This window comes from Aotus nancymaae, unplaced genomic scaffold (assembly GCF_030222135.1).
Source record: "Aotus nancymaae isolate 86718 unplaced genomic scaffold, 86718_ANA_hifiasm-v0.15.2.pri h1tg000036l, whole genome shotgun sequence".
Lineage (NCBI taxonomy): Eukaryota > Metazoa > Chordata > Mammalia > Primates > Aotidae > Aotus > Aotus nancymaae.
In genome coordinates this window covers 56,864,640-56,892,056 of record NW_026988450.1, presented here as the reverse complement: position 1 = coordinate 56,892,056, position 27,417 = coordinate 56,864,640, and the positions used below count along the sequence as shown (strand labels likewise).

The 27,417-nt window shown below is 37.7% G+C and overlaps 1 protein-coding gene across 5 annotated transcripts in view; it reads left to right on the top strand.

The window, feature by feature from the left end:
* The window catches only part of RSPO2 (R-spondin 2), a 268,198-nt gene extending 250,134 nt beyond the window's left edge, over positions 1–18,064 (top strand). For all 5 annotated transcript variants that reach the window (XM_064384531.1, XM_064384530.1, XM_064384529.1 and 2 more), the window contains one exon: positions 16,173–18,064. In XM_064384531.1, the coding sequence (XP_064240601.1) occupies positions 16,173–16,288 (116 nt within the window). In that variant the 3' untranslated portion in view covers positions 16,289–18,064. The remainder of the gene's footprint in view (positions 1–16,172) is intronic.
* Positions 18,065–27,417: the final 9,353 nt, after the last annotated feature.

The following is a 27,417-nucleotide window of genomic DNA, read 5'->3' as shown; positions in this document are numbered from 1 at the left end:
TTCAATTCCTGGAGTTCCATGAGGAAAACAGGAATTTTTCCAGAATGGGGTTAGTGGTACCTCCTCTGCTTTTCCCCAGGAATCCAAGGCTGTTAGAATTTATATTAGGTTCTCTCATGTTGACAACAAAAGTGGCAAGAAGACAAAATGGAGAAAATTCAGTCAACTGAGAAGAAAAAAACTTTTTTTTCCTTCAGAAAAATAAGATACAAGAAAAGAAAAAACATAAAGGCCTTTTAAATATATGTATAGCTTGGATATCCAATTTTAATTAAACTGATTTTAACCGTAGAGCTCTATTATCTTAAAAAAAATATCCCTTTAACGGTGGCTCATGCCTATAATCCCAGCACTATGGGAGGCCAAGGCGGGTGGATCATGAGGTCAAGAGATAGAGACCATACTGGTCTACATGGTGAAACCCCATCTTTACTAAAAATACAAAAAATTAGCTGGGCATGGTGGCGCGTGCCTATAATCCCAGCTACTTGGGAGGCTGAGGCAGGAGAATTGCTTGAACCCAGGAGGCGGAGGTTGCAGTGAGCCGAGAGCGCGCCATTGCACTCCAGCCTGGATAACAAGAGCGAAACTCCGTCTCAAAAAAAAAGAAAAAAAAATCCCTTTAAATATTTTATTACCAGATACTAGCCAGGCCAGCCTATGTCTGGCTTTTGAATTCAACCACAGGTAACTACCCACACAAAATTGATAAGTTTTAACTAAGGTTATAACTTAACCATGGATGCATAAGGTGTCTCAAAGAGATGGTAAGCAGTTTTCTTTTTTTTTCCTTCTTTTTTTTTTTTTTTTAAGAAAAATAAAACAATATTTAGATGTCCTCAAGGGTACTACAGAGAAAGGAAAATTCAAGACAGGAAATCAGAAGCCATCCATGGAGGGAGAAACCGTCAATAAATGTAAAAGTTACACAATAGCAAACCAGAAAGGAATTGTTCCAGAAGCCAAAAATAGAACCTAGGCCACCATTGTGAAAAGACAAAGCCTTAGCTACTGAGCTACACAGCACTGAGCCGTGTCCATTGCTCTTGCCAGAATAAATCTAGAGCAGTCCATTTCGAGCTTGCAAAGGCTTTTAACTGCTCAAGATAATTTGTAAGGCTAGGACATAAACCCCCAAATTCCTGTCTTCTGGATGTTGGAAACCAAGGGAAAGCATCCTCATGTGGTCACAAGGTTAAGCTCTTAAAGACAGAAAACAAAATAGAGAAATTTTATCTGGTGTTGGTTTCAAGGACCCACAGAAAAGTTGGTAATTGACCAGTCTGCTGGGTTGGCTTGACAAGCAGGCTTATAGTAGTCCTAAACCCACATTCTATCCTGTGATACCCCTCTCTCCATTACAGAAAGACAGATTCTTAGCACAAAATGCACCAGATTTGCTGTAGCCAAAGACTAGTCTCACAAATCCTTTTTTTCTATCAAATCCTTGTAGAGGAGGCAAATAGTGATGTTTGCTGTACACACAGCACAAGAGAGCAGAAACTTGACTGATAAGAATTTTTTACCCTTTTTTGCTGTCATATTGAGTTTCTGGGTTTCTATTCTCTATAGTTTCCAGAAGAATGGAGCAGCTTTTGAGGAGTCTGCTCGCTGTGCCGTTATTTGTGGAATTCAAGCCACTTTACAACCCACCCTTTTCTGTTTTATGGAACCGTAGGCAAAAGATGATCAGTTTTGCAAGATGTTGCCCAATGAGCTGCGTGGGGAACCACATTAACATTTTTCATCCCAGCAAAATAATACATGTAACAAAACAGACACTAGTCACTGTGAAGAGTGGATAGTCACCCCGAGACAGACCTGTTGAGGTCTCTTTAGGGCTCACTGAGTGTGACAAGACAAATAAGGAGGGTTCTCTGAGTTAGACCTGCTGAACTGTCAGCAGTTCCTTCTGAGATCTACTCCACATACACAAACACACGAAGATGAAAAGGTCAGAAGGCCTTCTAAGAACTCCAAGAGCTCCCTTCCAAACTGTCCTCCTATTCTCCAACTGAGAAATTGCCCTGAAATCTTCCTGTGTGAGAAGTCTCTCAAGCCATGACTCTTTCTACTAGTTAGGGAGAGCCAACTGAGACCTCCCAAAAGCCATACCAAGATAGACACCCTCCTCTGGCCTACAGATCCAGTCAGAAGAAAGGAGATGTTGGCAGAGCCTAGGACACTCACCAGCCCAGATACCCCAAAATGGAGCTACAGACAGATACCCTTTAATAGGGCTATGTTTATGGGATGTCTCCCATAATTTTTAAATCTCCAAATTTTTTTCACCTTAATATTTAAAGATATTTGCAATTTGTTAGTCATAATCCTAAAACTATAATTCTGTCTACACATTTACGTAGAAGTAAACTGTCTTCTCACCAATATGCCTAGATGTGTTCTATGGAAAAGTATATTTTAAATGCACATGCACATATGAATACACAAAAACATTCTATGGAAAAGCATATTTTAAATGCACATGCACATATAAATACACAAAAACATTCTACGGAAAAGCATATTTTAAATGCACATGCACATATGAATACAAAAAAAATTCTATGTAAAAGCATATTTTAAATACATATGCACATATGAAAAAAAAAATACACATCTCAGGGAAACTCTGCATAGTCTCCATAATTTTAAGGAAACTGTACATAGTCCCCTACTTCATTGCTACCGAAACTGTCAGTGACCCAGAATTTAAGATTCAATGAAAGGCCATTAAAACAGCTGCAATTGTCTTTCCAAGAAAGATATATGTTAGTCAAATTTGGCTGTTAGAACCCTGGGCATTGTATTACTGGAATTTAAAATTTTTCTACAGGAATGTTAGGAAAACATAAAGGCACCTAAAATACATTTACATATTGATCTTCTTTGCAATATATTACCCACAAATTCTGTCTGTTTTGTATTAGAATCAAATTGATTAGAAGCAATTTCCAGGTTTCTTAATTCGTTAATTCATTCCTTCTGATTTCTAAGCTACTGCAATGAAAATAGATACCTGATTTTTGAAAATTCTAAACTGAAAAAAAGGAAATTTTTTTTTCCCATCTGTTCTCAGTAACTCAGTCTCTACCTTTCCTAATACAGAAAGGCATTACTATGACTATGTTACAGCTTTGTAGTTGTAATTCTGTTTTAGATTAATGACATAGTAAACAGTAGAAAACACTTCTATTTTTATAATAGAAATGTTAAAAGGTATTTTTTAACCTATTCTGTGAGCACTGACATCTTTTTTTGTTTCTTGAAATGCATTCTCTGTAGTCTTTTCAAAGTGCCTATGATTATTTTGATTTTTTGGTACTCTTATTTGGATCTGCTGCCTTAAATCATCAAAAGCCAAATAGAATGCAGTATTTGAGCATAGTGAATATTCAGTGGCCATCTTGTTTCCACAGCACACATCTTATTTAGACTGTTCCTGTTCACTGTTACTGGCATACACTTTTAACTCAAAGGCACTGACCAATTTAGCTCAAGTTTCAGTACATGTCCTTGAGCCTGCCCGGCTAAGATCATGGAAAGTTGGTTTTGTATCATAAGTCACTGATGTTCTTTATATGTCAACTCCAGGTAATGTCTTTTACTAAAATTACAGTAGTTTGGAATTTGAATCTCTTTGTGGACACCTCTGATTCAGTGGTGATTGATTTTAAATAATTTTCATTACATTTAAAATTTCTAAATGTTTGTAAACTTTTGGTTTCTCATGCTTTAACACCTGAGTTAAGTAAAACTGACAAGAACGTACTGATAGAAGCATGACAATAGGCAATACTTGGAAAACGTATTAATGTAAGTAAATAAAGATATTTATTGCATTTGTATGTGTGGGTATATGTGTGTGTAGTAGCTTCCTTTGATTTTAGTTTATATTGTATGTTTAACAGTCTCTATACTTTTTCTGGAGAATAGAATGTCATTTTCAGTTGAGAGGACATGAACTCATTTCATTAAATATTATCCTGTTTGTAAAAGATAATTAACCATGTTCTCCTGTTTTAAGATTTGGTAGTTATAGACAAAGATATTTAGGATCAAGATAATCCATCAAGGTTGTAGATTTTTTTAAAACCTTGAAAATGTGATGTCTCTAATAATCATGAGGTATGCCAATCATGTTAGAGTTCCATTGTCCCTACTTGGGTGGTTGACAAAGATTCTAAAGTGTCCAAAATATTTGTCTGGTCTTGTGGATAGAGACTATTTTGGCAAATGTTTGTTACTTTCTTTGTCTTGTAAGAGTAACAAAATATACCACTGGTTATCCTAGTATCAAACCACTAATGGCCCAGTCTTCATTTTATGAATTTAATGATTCGGCCACTTAAAGGTATGACCAGTTCATGGGGTTTGCAAGAGTTTATGATTGAAGGGAAGAGAGTAACGTAGACCTTTCCTTCCTCTCTTTCCCCTCAGGATTATACTTACATAAGTATTATAATGGACAAGAGGGTAAACTTTGGGACCGGACTGCATGAGTTCAAATCCCCACTCTACCCCTTACCGCCTGGTTTACCTTAGGTTTACTTTACCACTCTGATCCTTAGGTTCTTCTTCTGAAAAGTTGGGACATCCTTCACTTTAAATATTTATCCCAATTACCTTTCTTTGATTATATGAATCTTAAATTATCACACGTACCATGAAAATATGTGCAACTCTTATGTATCAATAAGAAAATTAAAATAATAAAGGAATAAAGTATTTCATAGGGATATTTTTAATAAGAAATGAGTTATTTGGTTCAGCACTTGGTGCTTGTCACACTACTTACACTTATTTGATTGTTTAATAATTTGGAAGAAATGCAGCATCTTTCTAAAAGAAAGAAAAACGTGTAGTGGGCTTTTCTTGACTTTCTTCTGCAATCCAGCAAGTATCTCAATACCACCGGTATTTGTGTCACTGGGACTGAGGTACTTTTCTCATCTTTCCAGTTTTTGAAGGGCCAACTCTGCATCCCCTAGTTAGACAGAAGCCCCAGACTTAATTATAAATTGGATCTTTTTTTCAACTGCAATTTTCTTGGTCTCTTTAGAATTTTTGCAGACGAACTAGATAGCCTTTCAAAAAGAACCTGTTCATTGACTAGAGAGATTCTGTAGAGTAACTCCAGTTTCTGGAATATGTCCACAGAAGTGATGAATCCGCTATAGCACAAGTGACCTGCACCACCTCAGACAGAACATAAAGATAAGGGTTCTATCCCTGGGTGTGCACCTGCCTCCCCACACTGGAAGCTTGATTTCTGCTTGCTTGCTTCTTGGAACATCACATACAAACAGATCACAGGGAAGGGAGTCCAGGCAGAAAGAGGTTTGCACACCCTTTTAGCAGTACTTTATGCTCTAGAATTGTATGCAGTTAACATTGCACTAAGTCACCTGTGAAACTGAAAAAAAATTCTGGCTTTCAGGAGTTGGCACATGGCTAGGGCATCTTTTTTTTTTTAAGTTCCCTGGAGGATTATTTTACCTCTGGCCTGTGAACTGGCTTTTCGAACCACAGGTCTAATCTTTTTCTGATTCTGAGCTGAAAAATAAGCATCTTGTGGTTTTGAGTTTTGCCACAGGCACACTGTTGATACTGAGTTGGAGCTGCTAAATGTGTTGCTTGACCCTGGGAAACTGAGGCTTTGAATGTCTTAACCCCAGGGAATAACTGATTTGAGAAACATAGGTTGTAGGTCAGGCCCATTGGGGATCTAATGGGACCCAAGGGAACCCTGATCTTGTGTGGGATTGAGCAGGGAGGCTGATGCCCTTCTCCAGCCTACTATTTACTTATTAATTTGTTTGTTCAGCAGTCATTTAAATGATTACAGATCAAAGGCATTTTGCTGGGCACAAGGGATCCAAAGACTATAGTGTAAAGAGTACAGGTTTTAGATTCTGCCAGATGTTGGTTTGACTGCTGAGCTATGTGATTTTGTGCTATTTACTTAACTACTCGAAGCCTATTTCCTCATCGGCAAAATGGAAATAATGCTTGCTTTGCGAGCTGCTGTAAGGATTAGAAATAATACAAGTAACGCACCTTACATAGCGCTATAGTTTATTTAGCATTTGTGTGCCAGGTATAATACGTGAAATTTTATACATATTCTCTTTCATTCCTTATAGAAATGCTGAAGCAGGCACCATTGCTACTACCAGTTTATAAATGAGGGAACTAAGGTTTAGAGAAAGTGTCTAGTCCAAGATCTCTAGTTTCTCAGTGGCATAACTCTGCTTTGAATCTGGGGCTGACTCCCCAGACTCATGTTCTTAACCTTGTATTCTAGATGCCTGCCAAGGCTAGTATCATGTTATATCCTGCTACTTCTCCAGGTTAGGCCTGGGAGTGATCCATCCAAGAGCTGTTCAGGCATCCATGGCTCTGTGGCGACTAAGGCATGTTGAATTCCTCTCTTGGGAATATGCCATTGGGACAAAAGAGGACTGAGGCTATTATAAGAGGGAGGTAAGCTGAAAAGTCACAGGGTTTATCAGGGATAGAGTGTAGCCTACATAGACCATGTACAAAGCTGAAGCTGAGGCCAGAAGCCATGAGGGGACCCTGGGAAGGAAAGGAGAGTTCATTTTATAGTAGATGTCAAAGACCCTGTGGCTTTGGTTCCTGACCACTTTCAGTGTTTAGATGTAACCCTTATAGCTTTGCTCCAACTCTGAGTTGACATGAGTGTAAATAAATATCCGTAATTTGATTGTTGGAAAGTCTAATGAGGATGCTATGGCACATTAAATTGTAGCTATTTTTTTAATTAAAAAAATTAAACAATAAAGATGGGATCTCCTTATGTTGTCCAGGCTGGCCTTGAACTCCTGGACTCAAGCGATCCTCCTACCTTGTCCTTGCAAAGTGCTGGGATTATACTTTGATGAGCCACTGCACCCAACCTATTTTTAAATATTTACAAACTAGTAGCCATGATATATAGCCAAACAAAATTGCAATCGAAGGTGGTAAATATGAGAATGAGGGCAGTTCAAAGTGCTACAGGGCACAGGGCAGGGAATACATTTATGATCCTTGGTGGAGCATACATCTCCTTGTGTTATCCTGTGTTGACTGTGTTCATGTAAGACCTGCCACTTAGCTGAGTGTTGGCTTGGGCCAATAACCTATGCCCTTTTCTTTAAGAGATAGGGTATTTCTTTGTCACCCAGGCTGGAGTACAGTGGCATGATCATAGCTGACTGCAGCCTCAAAATCCTGGGCTCAAGTAATCGTCCTGCCTTAGGGTCCTGAGTAGCTAGGACTAGAGGTGTGCACCATACCCAGTCTCATTATCTTATATAGCTGCCATGTATAAACCACTATTTTCTTTTCACTTGTGTGTTTTCAAGTTCCATAGAAATTGTGCTGAATTCAAATTAAATAAATGCTTGCCATATGATGACAGTTCTACATGTCATTTCTTGGGCTACTACTTTTTGTTTTTCATTTAGTTAATGGTTATTGATTTAAGACAAAGAGGAAGGTATTACGTTTTCTTGTTCTAATGGAATTATCTTAAAAGGTACCTTCCCTTATAGTATGAAGTCAGCCATGGAGGAACTTAATTCTTTTCTGGTTATCCCATACCTCCTAATCAAATGAAAACAGTTGAATCATTTTCTCTGCAAACCTGATGTTTTTTCTTACTTAATTTAGGAGTGCCAAATGAGCCTGATATTTATCTGCATTTATTTTGAGTAAATTTAAGGCAGGCAGCTGTATAACATTCTGGCAGCACAGTTTGAGTACTTACTGTTTCCCCCCACAACATTCAATGAAATGAAAATGCGAAAAAACACTTACAGGGCCTGGTACAAAGTAGGAATGTTCGCCATCTCACCTTACTTTAGGAAACTTGGTAGAATGCATCTTGCTAAAATGTAAGAAAAAGAATAAGCAATGAATCAACGCAGTATAAATTTACAGAAAATGTAAGTTATACATAAGTTATTTATGCAGAATTTATCAGTTCATACAGAATTTCATAGTTAGGATGAGGTCAATGACTCTTTTTGCGTAACTGTCAGGGTAATATTGTCTTCAGTGCTTCTCTGTCTTCCTTGCAAAATGACTCTATAACTTGAAAAATGACTTTCTATTCTTATCCAGTGACCTTTCGAGTTGGGAAAGTATATAAGAGAGTAGCATAACTAGGCTTGGAGCACAGGTTTCCCCTTCTAATTAGCTGTAGGAGCGTGGGTAGGTCACTCTAGATCTTCTGTGCTTCAAATGCTTCCTATCTAAACCACCTTGCAGAGTGGACTACAGCAGGGCATAGCAAATGCCTAGTATATTTTCTGTCTTTCCACCCTCACCAGTGCATCCAACTCATTGTGGTGCTCGAAGGTCAACTTGTCAGGAATCACCACCAAACAATCAGCTTTCATCCTTGATGTTAAATCTATGTGATAGTGTCAAATCTATGTGACTTTCTGCATCAGAAGATAGTCAAGATCATTTGCAGTTTTACACCTCTGTTCTTATAAATAAGGAATCCAAGATAAGAACCTGTTATTTGCAGGTAGCTTAACTTTCCATTAAGAAAGTGAAAACTGGCCGGGCACGGTGGCTCACACCTGCAATCCCAGCACTTTGGGAGGCTGAGGCAGGTAGATCATAAGGTCAAGAGATCGAGATCATCCTGGCCAACATGGTGAAACGCTGTCTCTACTAAAAATACAAAAAATTAGCTGGGCGTGGTGGTGCACACTTGTAGTCCCAGCTACTCGGGAGGCTTAGGCAGGAACCAAGATCACGCCACTACACTCCAGCCTAGTGACAGAGCAAGACTCTGTCTCAAAAAAAAGAAGGAAAGAGACAACCAGAATTTGTGAATAAATGCTTTTCCCCTAAATCACTATTTGAATAGCAGACTTAACATCTTAATTTTCTTCTCTCATTAGTGCAAATATCTTTTTAATAGTGGTGCAATTATATTTTTTCCTTGTGCAGCACTTTGGTCTTGTTACTTAATCTTTGGTCCACTAAAGCGATTACCTATGGTTAGAAAGAAAGATAAAGCCTCCAATGGATGTTCAAAAAGGTATTTAAGAAATTAGAGCCCCAAAGTTGCCCTGTACATTAAAACAACAACAACAACAACAAAAAACCCGTCTCTTCACCAGTACTCTTACAGTAAAAGTGAATTATTGCCCCCTTGTGGTAAAATTGTGAATTTAGTTTTTCACACAGAAATAGTAAAGTCTTATTTTACAGTTTCTACTACTCGGAAAACTTTGTCCTTTACAATTAACCTAAAGTATTTATGAAAATAATTTCAAAACTATCCCATTTGTGCTCACCTATGTGAAACACCATAGAATCCTGTCTTCGAACCGTTTCATGTTTCTCTTTGAGGAACTAGAGATTTGAGAGCTTACGTTAAATAAACTAGAGTGATCAACATTATAAGAAACAAGCCCAAATCTCATTCAGATTACCTTCTTATAGTCCTTATGCTTCAAGAGAACTGAGAGAGATTTTGGAATATTCTTACTGCCCCTTTAAAAGCCATGTCATATACTTGAACAGTGATTTTCTTCAGAGCTGTAAAATGAGGAATTTTTGAAATACCATGTGCAGGAAACCTTAGTGGTAATATAGCTCATTAATAAAGGTTCAGGTGATCTTCAAGGTTAGCTTTTCTTCAATTTCCATCATTTTGAACACGAAATAAAATTTCAAAACCAAATGGGACTTCCTGTCAACAAAGCGAGTAACAGATCTGACTCCTAATAAAATGTCTTCTATAAGTAGAATTGAAGTCTTAAAGACAAAAGAAGCCATTTCATACTATTCTGTTTAGGCCAAAAATCTGGTACATTTTCACAGATGAAAGAATAGTAACAGTTAGGCTTCCCATTTAAATTGGCTTATTGAATTAGTTTTACAAATTAGTGTAAACCTATGCAGGTAGTAAGTATTCTGAATCCTGATATTCAGAATGATTGTCACATTTGTATGTTTAGAGAAGTCATTTATTTTGGACAGTTGTCACTCTGCCAATAGTCTTGTAAGAAGAACAGCTCTTGTAAGTTATCTCTAGATTGTGTGTAGATTTTTAAAGCACATGCTCTTTTATGAAGATTAAATGACTAAGCGACTCTTTGGAAAATGTTCTAAGTTATTACTTGACATTCAAGATGCCCAGTAAACTCTCCTTAGTAGGTGGCTTGTTATTATTTTTAATACTTTAACGTTTATTGATTTGTCTCTAGATTATTTTTTCTTAAAGAAAATGATATCAAACCATTATTGAAGGATTAGATATTGCCAGTCCTTTCAAAACACAGCTATCTGTGAAATCTTTTTAGTGAAAAGAAGAGGTGTATTTCTAGAGAACCAAATGGTTGTTACTGAAAATGCCTCTTAAGGAGCTTTGTGCTGTCAGTAAAGAGCCACAGTTGATTCATTTCCTTTACTCTTTCCACCTTACTCTCACTTCTGACTCCAGAGCTGATGTAAATAAGTAACTCTTATTTTATTTATGTTTTATATTATGTAAATAAGTAAAATAAAAATAAGTAAAATTAAAATACGCCCGTTTTATATTATGTAAGTAAAACATAAATTATTTAAAAATCAGCTTGATTAATCATTTCACATGATATACAGACATCACAATATCACATTATATACTATACAATTTTTATTTGTCAATTAAAATAAATGTGTTATTTTGAACTATTATGGACAGTGGGGGGATTTTTATCTTATGCTACATAAGACATAGTGTGGTAGATCCCAGTCCTGCTCTTCATATTTGCCTACTTGGACTGCTTTCTAGATGGAAAAAAGCTTCAAGAAGTAACCTCCATTCTTAATGTCTGAAGTGGTTAGCTCAATAATTTTTAAGCTTTTATATCTCAGATCTAATTACAAGTGATCACTCCACAAAAGAATCTGCTTATTATCATTTCCATCACAGTACAAATGCTTTTGTACTACGGGCTTTTTCTTATATCTATTTAGGATAAGTTTTAGTGATATGCAACAGTAGTATTCCTGGATATAAAGTTAATTGCTATTACTTAAAATATAAAATACTTAAATTCATAGTTGAAAACACACTTTATTCCCTCAGTAATCATAAAAAGAGGTCATTAAAAAATGTAGTCAGGACATTTAAGCACGTTACAATTTTTTCAGTATTAAAGATCCCTGTGCATAAATCTTTGTCCAAGTTTAGATTATGTTCTGAGGATAGAGTCCTAGATCTGAGTCAAAAGTTACGAATATTTTTTAATACTTTTGTATACATTGCCAGATGGCATTTCACAAAAGCTGTATCATTTTTATATTCTCAATGCCTCCTGTTGCCTGTCTCGAGATATTCTTATAAGTGTTAGGTATTTTTACTTTTAAGGATCTTTGTAGTGGCATCTCATCTTATTTGAAAGTTTCAATTGTGAGATTAGATTATTTAAACATGTTGGCTATTTTTATTTTTTTATGAATTGTGTTTAAGTCTTTTGTCTAAATTTATATGAACTTGAAAAATATTTTAGAAACCAGTTGTTTTTCTAGACAATCACTAATCTTAAATAAATCTCTCTTGCTACTCATTCTTGGGCAAAATCAAGTTGCCCATATGGAAAAAATAAATGGTCCAATGCTATTCATCGTTTACAACTCAGTCCTTGTGACTCTAGATATGAAAGTAAAACATTTCATGTTTTGCCTCCAGAGTGTTCTCTGAAATATGACAGTATCTGCCAGGTTGGTGGTTACACAGGTTTCTTGTCCCTAAGTTTTAGTGGCTTTGAAGAATGACTAAATCTCTTTGAGGTGATTTCCAAGTCTCCATGATGAATTTCATAATGCAGTGAAGCTCAGGTTTCAAGTCAGAGCATCACAAACTTTTGTCCTAGTTGTGGCTACAACAGTAATTTCAGTTAATTACATTTGTCATAAATGTGCCTTACCTTCCCCAGCTTGTGTGTTTGTGTATGTACATACGTATGTGAATGTATTATGTATACATCTATATTTAGAGAAAAGTTTTTATCACTTTTATAGTCAAAGCTACTGAAGTTTTTCTTTAGTTTTCTTCCGATATATTTACCCTCAAAGTCTTTCTTAAAACACTTAGCATTATGGAAACTCTAGACAGCCTCTGTGCCTTACTCTCAGGGATGTACAAGAAACATTGTTCCAATGATGGAAAGATTCTTACCTAAACCTAGTGAGAGGAGAAAGCATTTGAAGACTTTCCTTGACTTTGAGAGTTTATGGAAGAATGAAATCAGTGTCTGACTGGCAGTGGAGTTGGCATTTGCACAGCTTCATGTAATTTGTGACTCTGCCTATATATTGGTTTAAAATAATCTACCCTATTTCTGATTCTAATAGCAGCAATTCACAGCTGGATGGTAGCAGTATTTCCGTAAGGAATTGGTCATCTTTCTCTGCAGAAGAGCTGATAGGTTATGCTCTTGGACCATTTGCACATGGGAGCAAGTCAATGTCAATGTCATTACATTAGTTAGAATGTGGCTTTGATAGCATCTAATTTTGTTCATTTTGAGGATAATCTTGTCTTGCCAGTGATATTTTACACATCTTCCTTTCATCCTAGGGACATAACTTTTTCACATAGTGTCTCATAACTTTCTAGTGAATGATGACTATAGTATTTTCATTCTACAAACATAGAGACTAAGAGTCATGCATATGCCTTGCCAGACAGACATCTCAGTTACAAGACTGTGCCTAGCTACCAGGTTTTCTTCTTCCCAGAAGTAGCCTTTCTCTAAACCACATTGCATTGCCTTTCTTAAAAACGGTAATAATTGGGACCAGTAATCTTCTTGCATCTTCGTAACGGTGCTGAAAAGATCTGCCCTGATTTTAAAGAGATTCCCTTAGGTATGATGTGTCAAAGCCACTGCATTCTCAAGACACTAGGGATAAAGATATGCAGACTTTGTCTTTAGAGTTGGATATGTTGGAGGTTGACAATCTCCTAAAGCTCAAACCTTTTTATTTTTATTTTTTGATCCTGGGCAGTATCTATTCCAAGTCTTCTCTTGTGAACTAAAATGAAAGTTAAATTCATGACTTGAATTATGCCTTGGGTGACAGGCATCATATGTATCTTTAAATACTTCCTGTACAGCATACATGTGCTTGGATATGTGCAGCAGTTGAAGTCTAGAAGTCATTTTCCGAGTCTAATCCGTATCCACAGAGGTAAAGAAATTTAGCGGAAACCGATTAGCATGCTTGTATGTCTAATATAACTTATTTTCAAATACATAGGTAAAAATGGGGGTATATTTTCTGTTAGCTTTAGTCTTACTGGTTTCTTTTCTCATGTTTGAAAATCTTAGAACCTGAAAAAGGAATATGTATGAAAGATCCTTTCTGTATGTTATGCTGCATTTTAGTATTCTTTTATTACTTTAGCTGGGCTTCAAGTCAGAACAACCTACTATGGACCACGAAATATTTTCAGTTAATTTAGGCCTGTCTGTGGTCAAATCTTGGCTAACCATCTTAATTCCTCTGTATTTGTAATATATCTTATGTGAGAAATGGGACTGGCCAAAAACAAAACCAACCAACCAAACAATAGCACAGAGGTGTCATTCAAGAGAGACTTCAGAGGAAAATCTTTAGGGTTGTAATTAGGGCCCCCAAAACGTTGTTTGTTGGAATTGGTACCACCTAGCTTATTGCCAACAGAATAATTGTACAAGAAAAAATCATTTTACATAAATAAGCTTTCAAAAGCATTGCTGAATTTTTGGCCAGGATACCAACTGTTTTATGCAAGTATTGAGTAACTTCCCTATTACACAATATCATATCAGCCAGCAAACCCAAAACCATTTAATATTGACAATTACTTCAGAATAATATATAGGGTAAATGACATAAAACTGGCCATCTTAAAATGAGCTTTTCCTGTTATTTTGCATGTAGTACATACTTAACTTTCAACTACGTAATTTATATGAAAGACTGAAATTGTGAATGTGAAAAGCTTTCTTTAAATAACATATATTCAGTATATTTTTATTCTGGCAGAACACATTTTAAATATCTAGCGATGTAAGCTTTATTTTTCCATTCACTTAATTTCAATTTGCTTTTAAAATAAATTCCAGGCTTTATATCAATTAAGCTTAAACCAAATGAATTTAAAATGTAGTCAGCAATGATTTTTTAAACTGATTTGTTATTTAGAGGACATACAGAACTAAGAAACTTCTTCCTAACACTTTATAATTGAAGCTTTTAAAATATGCTATTTTATATTAAGTATTTCATTTTCTGCCCTCCTTTGGTGCGTCTCATCATTAGAGATAATGTTACTAAATAGTTGTAACTTTACGTTGCTTTGATTAATGGTGGTTTAAACTAAGGTTTCATTGGGTGGGATTAACTACGTTTCAAGATGGCAAAATGCCATTATAACATTAATGCCAGAATTTAATGAGAAGCAGAAGTTAGCTTTAAGGACCTTTATAATTTAATATGGGGGCATGAACATGTTCTCATTCTTTTAATGCAGTGTCCTATTAAATATAAGTTATTCTTTTAAATCTTTTTTTCTTGTGATAAAAAGTTTTGTTCAGCAAATGTTTATTGACCATCAACTAAGTGCCAGTCACTGCACTAAGGTCTTGAAGAGTTAAGCCTGTTTTCCATCCTTAAAACAGATCCTTTCTGATCAGAAAGGACAGAAATAAGAAACACCAACCTTATTTAGAAATCTTATGGCCTGCCTTAACCTCGTATGACTCTGGTTTCCTAATGCATGTATCTCCCTAGACTCTGGTCTGTTTCCTTTTCATTTTTGACATCAGCCTCCTTCTCTATTGCCTAGATTGAAAAATTGGCCAGCTATATGCCTGGAATGAAAGGGTCTGGGATATGTAATGTTACAGGTATGGGAAGGATGAAATCTGAACAAACAGCACAAAACTGAATGTCCTATTCCCTATTCGTAGTATTGATTACTGGTGTCAAGTAGCTATACCGTACAGGGAAAGAAAAGTTTTGTAGAACTATGAGATAAAATTGAAAGTAGGACAAGTAAGAGAGAAGAACAGCCAACAGGATTCTGTCTTGTTCATTGAGACAAAAGTCTCCCTGTGCTGAAGTTGTGTAGGGGTGACTTACTTTCTGCAAAAGGCAGGGGACCTTTCAAGTCCTTTTATGCTCTAAAAAAATCCTACGATTTCTGTGTGTTTAGAACTCAAAGAGGGTGGTAGACCTAGGACAGATGTCTCATGTTCTTTATTCTTTTTTCTCAAAATCTTATGTATACATACTTAGAAATGTTGAGACCTTACAAAGTAAAACTGTAAAACTATAACCACAGATGGAGGAAGTAAAATATAGCAGAGGCAAAGGAAAAAACAGCATCCAAAAAATTCCTGATGGAGGAAAACCTCAGCTAGTTAGCTTGTAACCTGGGCTTCCTGATGGCTAAGGCAGAAGAGCAATAGGATAACTTGGTACGATTGTCCGGTGGACACATACCACCAGTTTGTCGGAAAAAATAAGCTTTCTTCTTGCTCTCCATTAATAACAACAACTTGTTCAGGGGATTTGGATAAGAAGACATAAGGTACATAATGAATGATGTCCTCATGAATTTTTATAGACTAAATGATTGTACATATGTCATTTTATACATTGGTATTTGGAACACGGTGGAAATAATGTTAAAAGCAGGACTCCTTTTCCCCCATGGGGAAGGGAGAGAGGAGTTTGAAACTTCTGGTATGTTTGCTATAGATAGATGCTTATTTTCTTTTGACCCACTGACATATGGAGCAGTAGAAAGATGTAAATATGTGTAGTAAAGGGTAGCATTGTTAAAGGTAGGAGGGAATAAATGGAATTTTTGTGGCAGGATGATATTTGAAAGACGGATCAGGCTGCTGGGAGGTGTTTCAATATGCCAGTTCCCTGTAACAGGAAGATCAGTCTCTGTTTTAGACAGCATATCCAATTTAGTAAATTATTATTATTCTGTCAAAATTAATGTGAACAATTTTCTCTTTGAGGCTGCTTTTTCCATAGGTGATGTTTTCCAGATGGGCTTTGTGCAGTACTCCCAATGTTTTTGTGTTTTCTTTCCTAGAGAAAGAGCCATTTCTGACATCTCTTCATTTCTCTTTGCTCCGATGTAGGGAAGAGAACACCAAAGGTGAAGGAGAAGAGGAACAAGAAGAAGAAAAAGAAGCTGATAGAAAGAGCCCAGGAGCAACACAGCGTCTTCCTAGCTACAGACAGAGCTAACCAATAAAACAAGAGACACACCTACTAGATTTTTTGGGGTTTTTGTTTTTGCAAATGTGCACAAAGCTACTCTCCACTCCTGCACTCTGGTGTGCAGCCTTTGTGCTGCTCTGCCCTGTATCTGTTCCCAGTGACATGGTGAAAGGAAGCACCACCAGCGTGGCCCCTGTGTTATTTATGCTTTGATTTGAATCTGGAGACTGTGAAGGCAGGAGGAAGTGCACAGCCCATGACTTGGCTCAGTGTGTGCTGAGAATCCGTCCCCGGCGCCAGGGACAGGCAAGAGGTGTGAGGCTTCAGGCCACCGCTGGAGGACGGACTTGTGCCTATTTATGTGAAAGAAGATGCTTGGCAGGCAATGTGCTATTCACTTGTGACCTTTCTCACGTTGTGCATTTTCAAGGATACGTTTATGTGGATATCTGCTTAGTGTTACCATGTGGTATTCTCAGCATCTGTTAACTTCACACTGTTGTGCAGTGAAACTGCTTTTAGCTGAGGATACACTCTGGAAATTCCTGCTTAATTTCACAGCAGCCCTAACATGTATATATTCTGCAGGGGCTACATAACAAGCTCTTACTTACTGTATATTTATGCTTTCTTGTGTGTAACAAGTCATACCTGATATTAATATGATGTCACTTTGTTTCTAGTGGTTCCTAACCCATTGTCTGGTAAATTACTTTTCTAGTTTGGGGAATTGACAAATGTTTTGTTGCCTTTTGAAACTTTTTTTCCCCCTCATTGTGGGCATATTTCTCATTGTAAGGGTAGGATAAACTAGTTTTTGTATATAGATCAAATGACCAGCGTCAAAGAGTTTGTATATTGGATAGACCTTCCCCACTCCACATGTCCCACACGTAGATGAAGCAGCAGGTGGCATCTGGCGATCAGAAACCCAAACTCCCTTTAAGTCTAAGATGTGATGACTTTTTGATGAAACACAACTGAAAACATGAGGGACTCTGTGTAGTCACTTGTAGTTCTTGTTATGGAGTTTTACAGGCCAGCTACAGAATTTTCCAAACATTATTTCTGAATTTTTTTTTTTTTTTTTCAAATTTAAAGCAATCCCTGACTTTTAATGACAGGGCACCTACCAATGTTCTTGGGTCACTGAAGAACTTACTACCATGAGCCTGTGCATATAATTTTAGGAGAAAAAAGGATGAATTTCTATGACTGCTAGTCAGATTGTAACAGGTCTCTATTGAGCCAGAATGTTTCAGAGCCGTGATGATGGAGAGGAACACTATGGAGACTTTCTAGGTGACTTTCAGAGCAGCTGTTTCAAACAAATCATTGTCCACTTGGGGGAACCGGTTTTTAGAAGGTTGGGAATTGGCTTTTACGAAAAGCATCATTATCTTCCTGGCTCATCCAGGAGAAAATTAGAGAAAAATAATGGTTGCGGATTTCTGAGAAAACAAAGCAAGGTAAGGTAAAACCTTTTTTTTTTTTTTTTTAATGTTGCATTGGCAAAACTACCTCTTCAGCATTTTTGTTTAACTTTGGATTCAAAAGCATCTTACCAATAAGGATAAATGTCATATACATCATTAATAAAATATTGCTATAATAAGCCATATATGAATGTTGCATACAACTTTAGAGTTTGCATTTAATCCTGAAGTGATCACCTCCTTTCATGTCTATTTACACTATTTTCCCATTTACTAAGCGGGGAGGGGGCTCCTTATATAGTGCTTCATTGTTAGTAAGTCAATACCTGTTGTTTCTGGGATGTTCTTTTTGTGCATTAAAAACTTCAAAATTATTTTTCGTGGAGATTTTTTTTTTACTTTTGAGATAAATTTAGGAATAACTTAGGACTTTGTTCTACTCTCAAAATAACAGTCCTTTAAAAAAGATCTTTCCTGAGATGCAAGGCTGGTTCAACATGTACAAATCTATAAATTTAATCTATCACATAAACAGAACCAAAGACAAAAACCACATAATTATCTCAATAGATGCAGAGAAGGCCTTCAACAAAATTCAACCGCCCTTTATTCTAAAAACTCTCAATAAACTAAGTATCAGTGGAACATATCTCAAAATAATAAGAGCTATTTATGACAAACTCACAGCCAATATCATACTGAATGCCAAAAACTGGAAGCATTCCCTTTGAAAACTGGCACAAGAGAAGGATACCCTCTCTCACCACTTCTATTCAACATAGTATTGGAAGTTCTGGCCAGGGCAATCAGGCAAGAAAAAGAAAGGGTATTCAATTAGGAAAAGAGGAAGTAAAATTTTCTCTATTTGCAGATGACATGATTGTATATTTAGAAGACCCCACCGTCTCAGCCCAAAATCTCCTTAAGCTGATAAGCAACTTCAGCAAAGTCTCACGATACAAAATCAATGTGCAAAAATCACAAGCATTCCTATACACCAGTAACAGACAAACAGCCAAATCATGACTGAACACCCATTCACAATTGCTACAAAGAGAATAAAATACCTAGGAATACAACGAACAAAGGATGTGAAGAACCTCTTCAAGGAAAACTACAAACCACTGCTCAAGGAAATAAGAGAAGACACAAACGGATGGAAAAACATTCCATGCTCATGGTTAGGGAGAATCAATATCGTGAAAATGGCCATACTGCCCAAAGTAATTTATGGATTCAATGCTATCCCCATCAAGCAACCAATGACTTTCTTCACAGAATTGGGGAAAAAACACCTTAAATTTCATATGGAAACAAAAAAGAGCCTGCATAGCCAAGACAATTGTAAGCAAAAAAAAAAAAAAAAAAAAGCAGGAGGCATCATGTTACCTGACTTCAAACTATGCTACAAGGCTACAGTAATCAAAACAGCATGGTACTCATATGAAAACAGAGATATAGACCAATGGAACAGAGGCCTCAGAAATAATGCCACCCATTTACAACCATATGATCTTTGACAAACCTGATAAAAACAAGCAATGGGGAAAGGATTCCCTATTTAATAAATGGTGCTGGGAAAACTGGCTAGCCATATGCAGAAAGCTGAAACAGGATTCCTTCCTTACTACACCTTATACAAAAATTAACTTCACATGGATTAAATATTTAAACATAAGACCTAACACCATAAAAACCCTAGAAGAAAACACAGGCAGTACCATTCAGGACATAGGCATAGGCAAGGACTTCATGACTAAAACACCAAAAGCAATGGCAACAAAAGCCAAAATAGACAAATGAGATCTAATTAAACTTAAGAGCTTCTGCACAGCAAAAGAAACTATCATTAGAATTAACTGGCAACCAACAGAATGGGAAAAAATTTTTGCAATCTACCCTTCTGACAAAGGGCCAATATCCAGAATCTACAAAGAACTTAAACAAATTACCAAAAAAAAAAAAATAATAATAATAACTCCATCAAAAAGTGGGTGAAGGATATGAACAGACACTTTTCAAAAGAAGACATTTATGCAGCCAACAAACATGAAAAAAATCATCATCACTGGTCATTAGAGAAATGCAAATCAAAACCACATTGAGATACCATCTCATACCAGTTAGAATGGCGATCATTAAAAAATCAGGAGACAGATGCTAGAGAGGAGGTGGAGATGTAGGAACACTTTTACACTGTTGGTGTGAGTGTAAATTAGTTCAGCCATTGTGGAAGACAGTATGGTGATTCCTCAAGGATCTAGAAATAGAAATACCATTTGACCCAGCAATCCCACTACTGGGTATATACCCAAAGGATTATAAATCATTCTATTATAAAGTCACATGCACATGTATATTCATTGCGGCACTGTTTACAATAGCAAAGACTTGGAACCAATCCAAATGCCCATCAATCATAGAGTGGATAAAGAAAATGTGGCACATATACACCATGGAATACTATGCAGCCATAAAAAATGATGAGTCATGTCCTTTGTGGGGACATGGAGGAAATTAGAAAGCATCATTCTTAGCAAACTGGCACAAGAACAGAAAACCAAACACCACATGTTCTCACTCATAAGTGAGTGTTGAACAATGAGAACACATGGACACAGGGTGGTGAACATCAAATACTGGGGCCTGTTAGGGAGCAGGGGAGCTAGGGGAGGGGATAGCAGGGGGTGGTGGGATTGGGGAGGGATAAAATTAGGAGAAATACCTAATGTAGGTGATGGGGGGATGGATGCAGCAAACCACCATGGCAGGTGTATACCTATATAATAAACTTGCATGTTCTACATATGTACCCGAGAACTTAAAGTATAACAAAAAAAATCAAAAGACAAATCTTTAAAAACCTATGTTGGTAACTACATCTAGAATACAAACTAGTTTATCTACAAACTATATAACTATAAACTATAGTGTAATAGATAATAGTGGGGATTTTAGAGTCCAAGTTCCCGAGTTCTAATCCAGACTGAAAGTGGCCTGTGAAAATTACTTAATCTCTCTACTCTGTTTCCTTATCTGTGAAATAGGGATTATATTATCATCTTCCTGTAGAGGCTGTGTTTTAAGGACTAAATGAAAATATACAGGGTTGTACTTTAAGGATACAATTAGGTAAAATGTGGAAAGTATAGTCAGCACAGCATTCTATATATAGTTGGTCACCTATTACATCTTTCATTAGATATTTAGATTCTTTTAAAAATATTGATTTCTCCTTATTAACAAAATAGAACATTCATGAAAAGTATCAGTACCCTTCAATCTATTGCTTGGTGCCAGGACATTATTTGCTAAAACGTTTACATCTGCTTCATTTCTGAGTCTCCCTGTTATAAGCAATATAAGCAGATACACACAAAACTGAATACATTCCTGTATCAATAAAGGTGCAGTCAAGGAAATAAACTAGTTGGGGTATTTCAAACAGGGAATTTAACACCAAGAATTGGTTACACAGGTGACAAAGGAGACACGAAGCCAAAATATGTTGGCAAGATGACCCAGAGATAAGCAACAGCAGGAGGCATTATTTTACCCCTAATGCAAGAGGGATAACATGAAGAGGTGGAGTTTCCAGAATCCAGAAGCCAAGAGCGCCCAGCTAAGAATCCTTACAATGATAGCTGAGGCTAGAACTATAACCACAGAAGGTGCTGGAACTGAGGACATAAAGCTTGTTTGGCAGGAGCTGAAATACTGGAGATGATCTGGTCACTGTGAGAAACGTTGCTTGAAGCAAATTCACAGAGGAAGCAGTACCCTGGCTTCTCCCTATTGCCCATACTCCAGTCTTCCACCAGTGCTCGCCATTGCCCAAAGCTGCCCAGAAGCCAGTGGGCAAGGGAGTCTGGGTAACATAGTTTTCCATGATGCAGAAGAGCCTGAGGGAAGGGCAGAGGTTAGATCTAATAGCAAACAAATGATCTGCATAATCACTAATACCTGCCTCCAACTGTTCCCCTTCCTGCTTTCTTTATTGGACAGTTAATTCTTTACCTACTTGATTAAAGGCTATTGTATTTATCATTTACTTCCTTTGTTCCCTACACCTAGTCAGTTACTAATAGCTAATGAGTTTACCTTGGAAATATCTCCTGATTTTTTCCCTAACTCTTTACTTTCTTTGCTCAAGGCTTGGTCCTCTTTGTCTCTTTTCTGGACTGTTCCAGTCTTCCTAAACATCATTCTTGCCCCCAGCTTCACTCACTCCAATTATTCCTTTGTATTTCTACCACTTATTTTTCAATTAACAACTTTTTCGCTTTCTTTAAAAAAAAAATGCTTTCCCATTCCCTATAGAATAAAATTTTACAATTCTTCACATAGAATACAGCATCCTTTAATGTCATCTTCATTCACATATCTTACAGAGATCAACAAAAGACTGAATGAGGTGAGATGACTAGTGGAAAATCTTGAAGGGTTCCTTGATGGTAAACTTTGACATGCTCACCATATTAGTTGATACCCCTTGAATCACAAAGACAGAAATAGAAGGGCGGACATAGCCTTAAAAGTAGATGATATTGGGGGAAGATCCAAGATGACCAATTAGGAGCAGCTCAGGATTGCAGCTCCCAGTGAAAGCACAGAGGGTGAGTGGATGCCACATTTCCAGATGGATTTTAATTGCCCACAGACCAGGAGATTCCCAGGCAGAGGAGCCCCATGCGTCACCAGCGTGGCTGTTTTGGCTGGTGCTGCTGTTTTGCTGGCGCCCCGGTGCAGCAGTTCTCCATACAAAATACACTGGTCTGGGTGCCCTTTTAGCTGGTGAGTGGAGCTCCAGGAAGGCAGAGTCACCCATTCATCTGATTAAAAAGGGGACTGAAACAGGGAGTCAGGCCAGGAGATTCTCAGGCAAAAAAAGTGCCACGAATCTCAGCGCCGCTGTTTCAGCCTGTGCAGTGGGTCGCCGCATTGGAAATCACACAGAGCCTGGTGTCTTTTCAACAGGTGACAGGAACACCTGGGAGAGAGTTAACCATTCAACTAAAAAAAAAAGGCTCTGAGGCAGGGAGCCAGGTGATCAGGCTTGGCTGATCCCATCCCTACAAAAAAAACAAAAATTGGAAACGTTCTGCATTGAGAGTTTCACAGCTAGCACAAGTGAACCTGGGATGGTCCAGCTCTGTGGGGGAGGGGTGTCTGCCATTACTGAGGCACTCTACCACTACATAGGTAGTCTGCCATTGCTGAGGCAGCCTGCCGTTGCCGAGGCACCCCGCAATTACAGAGGTGGGCCACCATTGCTGAGGCAGTTTAAACTACACCCATATAAACGGGACTGCATGGAAGTTCACATGGCAGCTGGGTGGAGCCCACAGCAGCTCAGCAAAGCCTCTGCAGGCAGACGGTGACTAGGCTGCCTCCTTGCTGGTCAGGGCAGCCCTGAAAAAAAGGCAGCAGCACAACGGAAATTCATAAATAAAGCCCTAACTCCCCAGGACAGAACACCTGGGAAAAAAAGGGGGTTATGAGTTCTGCTGCAGCAGACTTAAATGTACCTGCCCAGCAGCTCTGAATGAACAACAGAGCTCACAGCTCAGCATTTGAGCTCCTATAAAGGACAGACTGTCTCCTCAAGCAGCTCCCTGACCCCCGTATATCCAAAGAGTCACCTCATAAAGGAGAGATCAGACTGACATTTGGCAGGTATCCTTCTGGGACAAAGATAGCAGAAGAAGAAACTGGTAGCAACTGTTACTGTTCTGCAGCTGCTGCAGGTGATCCCCAGGCAAGCAGGACCTGGAGTGGACCTCAGCAGTCCTACAGCAGAGGGGCCAGACTGTAGAAGGAAAATTAAGAAACAGAAATAACTTCATCATCAACAAACTGGACATCCACTCAGAGACCCAATCTGAAAGTCAGCAACTACAAAGACGACAGGTGGATAAATCCACAAAGATAGGAAGAAACCAGTGCAAAAAGGATGAAAACACCCGAAACCAGAACACCTCTCCTCCTACAAGGGATCACAACTCCTCACCAGCAAGGGAACAAGGCTGGATGGAGAATGAGTGTGATGAAATGACAGAATCAGGCTTCAGAAGGTGGGTAATAAGAAACTTCTGTGAGCTAAAAGAACATGTTCTAACCCAATGCAAAGAAACTAAGAACCTTGAAAAAAGATTTGATGAAATGCTAATGAGAATGGACAACTTAGAGGAATATAAGTGAATTGATGGAGCTGAAAAACACAACATGAGAACTTCATGAAGCATGCACAAGTTTTAACAGCCAAATTGACCAAGCAGAAGAAAGGATTTCAGAGGTCGAAAATCAACTCAATGAAATAAAATGAGAAGGCAAGATTAGAGAAAAAAGGGTAAAAAGGAATGAACAAAGTCTCCAAGAAATATGGGACTATATGAAAAGACCTAATCTACATTTGATAGGTGTACCTGAATGTGACAGAGAGAATGAATCCAAGCTGGAAAATACTCTTCAGGATATTATCCAGGAAAACTTCCCCAACCTAGCAAGGCAGGCCAATATTCAAGTCCAGGAAATACAGAGAACACCACAAAGATATTCCTCAAGAAGAACAACCCCAAGGCACATGATCGTCAGATTCACCAGGGTTGAAATGAAGGAGAAAATGCTAAGGGCAGCCAGAGAGAAAGGTCAGGTTACCCACAAAGGGAAGCCCATCACACTCACAGCCCATCTCTCAGTAGAAACCCTACAAGCCAGAAGAGAGTGGGGGCCAATTTTCAACATCCCTAAATAAAAGAACTTTCAACCTAGAATTTCATATCCAGCCAAACTAATATTCATAAGTGAAGGAAAAATAAAATCCTTTGTGAACAAGCAAGTACTCAGAGATTTCATCACCAACAGGCCTGCTTTACAAGAGCTCCTGAAAGAAGCACTACACATAGAAAGGAACAACCAGTACCAGCCACTCCAAAAACATACCAAATGGTAAAGAGCATCAACACAATGAAGAATCTGCATCATGGTGAAACCCCGTCTCTACTAAAAATACAAAAAATTAGCTGGGCATGGTGGCACGTGCCTGTAATCCCAGCTACTCAGGAGGCTGAGGCAGGAGAATTGCCTGAACCCAGGAGGCAGAGGTTGTGGTGTGCCGAGATTGTGCCATTGCACTCCAGCCTGGGTAACAAGAGCGAAATGCCATCTCAAAAAAAAAAAAAAAAGAATCTGCATCAACTAACAGGCAAAACAGCCAGCTAGCATCAAAATGGCAGTATCGAATTCACACATAACAATATTAACCCTAAATGTAAATGGACTAAATGCCCCAATCAAAAGACACAGACTGGCAAATTGGATAAAAAGCCAAAACCCATTGGTGTGCTGTATCCAGGAAACACATCTCACATGCAATGATACATAAAGCCTCAAAATAAAGGGATGGAGGAAGATTTACCAAGCAAATAGAGAGCAAAAAAAAAAAGCAGGAGTTGCAATCCTAGTCTCTGATAAAATGGACTTTAAACCAACAAAGATCAAAAGAGACAAAGAAGGGCATTACATAATGGTAAAAGGATCAATGCAACAAGAAGACCTAACAATCCTAAAATGTATGCACCCAATACAGGAGCACCCAGATACATAAGGCAAGTTCTTAATGACTTACAAAGAGACTTAGACTCCCACACAATAATAGTGGGAGACTTTAACACCCCATTGTCAATATTAGATAGATCAACAAGACAGAAAATTAACAAGGATATCCAGGACTTGAACTCAGACCTGGACCAAGCAAACCTAATAGACAACAGAACTCTCCATCCCAATCCCACAGAATATACATTCTTCTCAGCACCACATCACACCTACTCTAAAATTGACCACATAGTTGGAAGTAAATCACTCCTCAGCGAATGCAAAAGAATGGAAATCATAACAAACAGTCTCTCAGACCACAGTGCAATCAAGTTAGAACTCAGAATTCAGAAACTAACCCAGAAGCACACAGCTTCATGGAAACTGAACAAGTGGCTCTTGAATGTTGACTGGATAAACAATGAAATGAAGGCAGAAATAAAGATGTTCTTCGAAACCAATGAGAATGAAGACAAAACATACCAGAATCTCTGGGACACATTTAAAGCAGTCTCTAGAAGAAAATATATAGCAATAAGTGCCCACATGAAAAGCAAGGAGAGATGTAAAATTGACACCCTATCGTCAAAATTGAAAGAGCTAGAGGAGCAAGATCAACAAAACTCAAAACCTAGCAGAAGACAAGAAATAACTAAGATCAGAGCAGAACTGAAGGAGATAGAGACACAAAAAACCCTTCAAAAAATCAATAAATCCAGGAGCTGGTTTTTCAAAAAGATCAACAAAATAGACAGACCACTAGCCAGATTAATAAAAAAGAAAAGAGAGAATAACCAAATAGATGCAATAAAAAAAAATAAAGGGGATATCACCACAGATTCCACAGAAATTCAAACCATCATCAGAGATTATTACAAACAACTCTATGCACATAAACTAGGAAACCTGGAAGAAATGGATAAATTCCTGGACACTTGCATCCTCCCAAACCTAAATCAGGAAGAAGTCAAAACCCTGAATAGACCAATAACAAGGTCTGAAGTTGAGGCAGCAATTAAGAGCCTACCACCCAAAAAAAGCCCAGGCCCAGATGGGTTCACAGCAAATTCTACCAGACATACAAAGAGGAGCTGGTACCATTCCTTCTGAAACTATTCCAAATAATCCAAAAAGAGGGAATCCTTCCCAAATCATTTTATGAGACCAACATCATCCTGATACCAAAACCTGGCAGAGACTCAACAAGAAAAGAAAACTTCAGGCCAATATCCATGATGAACATAGATGCAAAAATCTTCAATAAAATACTGGCAAGCCGATTGCAGTAGCACATCAAAAAGCTTATCCACCATGATCAAATAGGATTCATCCCGGGGATGCAAGGCTGGTTCAACATACGCAAGTCTATAAATGTAATTCACCACATAAACAGAACCAAAGACAAAAACCACATGATTATCTCAATTGATGCAGAGAAGGCCTTTGACAAAATTCAATAGCCCTTTATGCTAAAAACCCTCAATAAACTAGGTATTGATGGAACATATCTCAAAATAATAAAAGCTATTTACAACAAACGAACAGCCAATATCATACTGAATGGGCAAAAACTAGAAGCATTCTCTTTGATATCTGGCACTAGACAAGGATGCCCTCTCTCACCACTCCTATTCAATATAGTACTGGAAGTTCTAGCCAGAGCAATCACACAAGAAAAAGAAATAAAGGGTATTCAAATAGGAAAGGAGGAAGTCAAATTGTCTCTATTTGCAGACGACATGATTGTATATTTAGAAGACCCCATCATCTCAGCCCAAAATCTCCTGAAACTGATAAGCAACTTCAGCAAAGTTTCAGGATATAAAAGCAATGTGCAAAAATCACAAGCATTCCTATACACCAATAACAGACTTAAAGAGAGCCAAATCAAGAATGAACTGCCATTTACAATTGCTACAGAGAATGAAATACCTAGGAATACAACTAACAAGGAACAGAAAGGATCTCTTCAAGGATAACTACAAACCACTGCTCAATGAAATAAGAGAGGACACAAACAGATGGAGAAACATTTCATGTTCATGGTTAGGAAGAATCAATATCATGAAAATGGCCATACTGCCCAAAGTAATTTACAGATTCAACGCTATCCCCATCAAGCTACGAATGA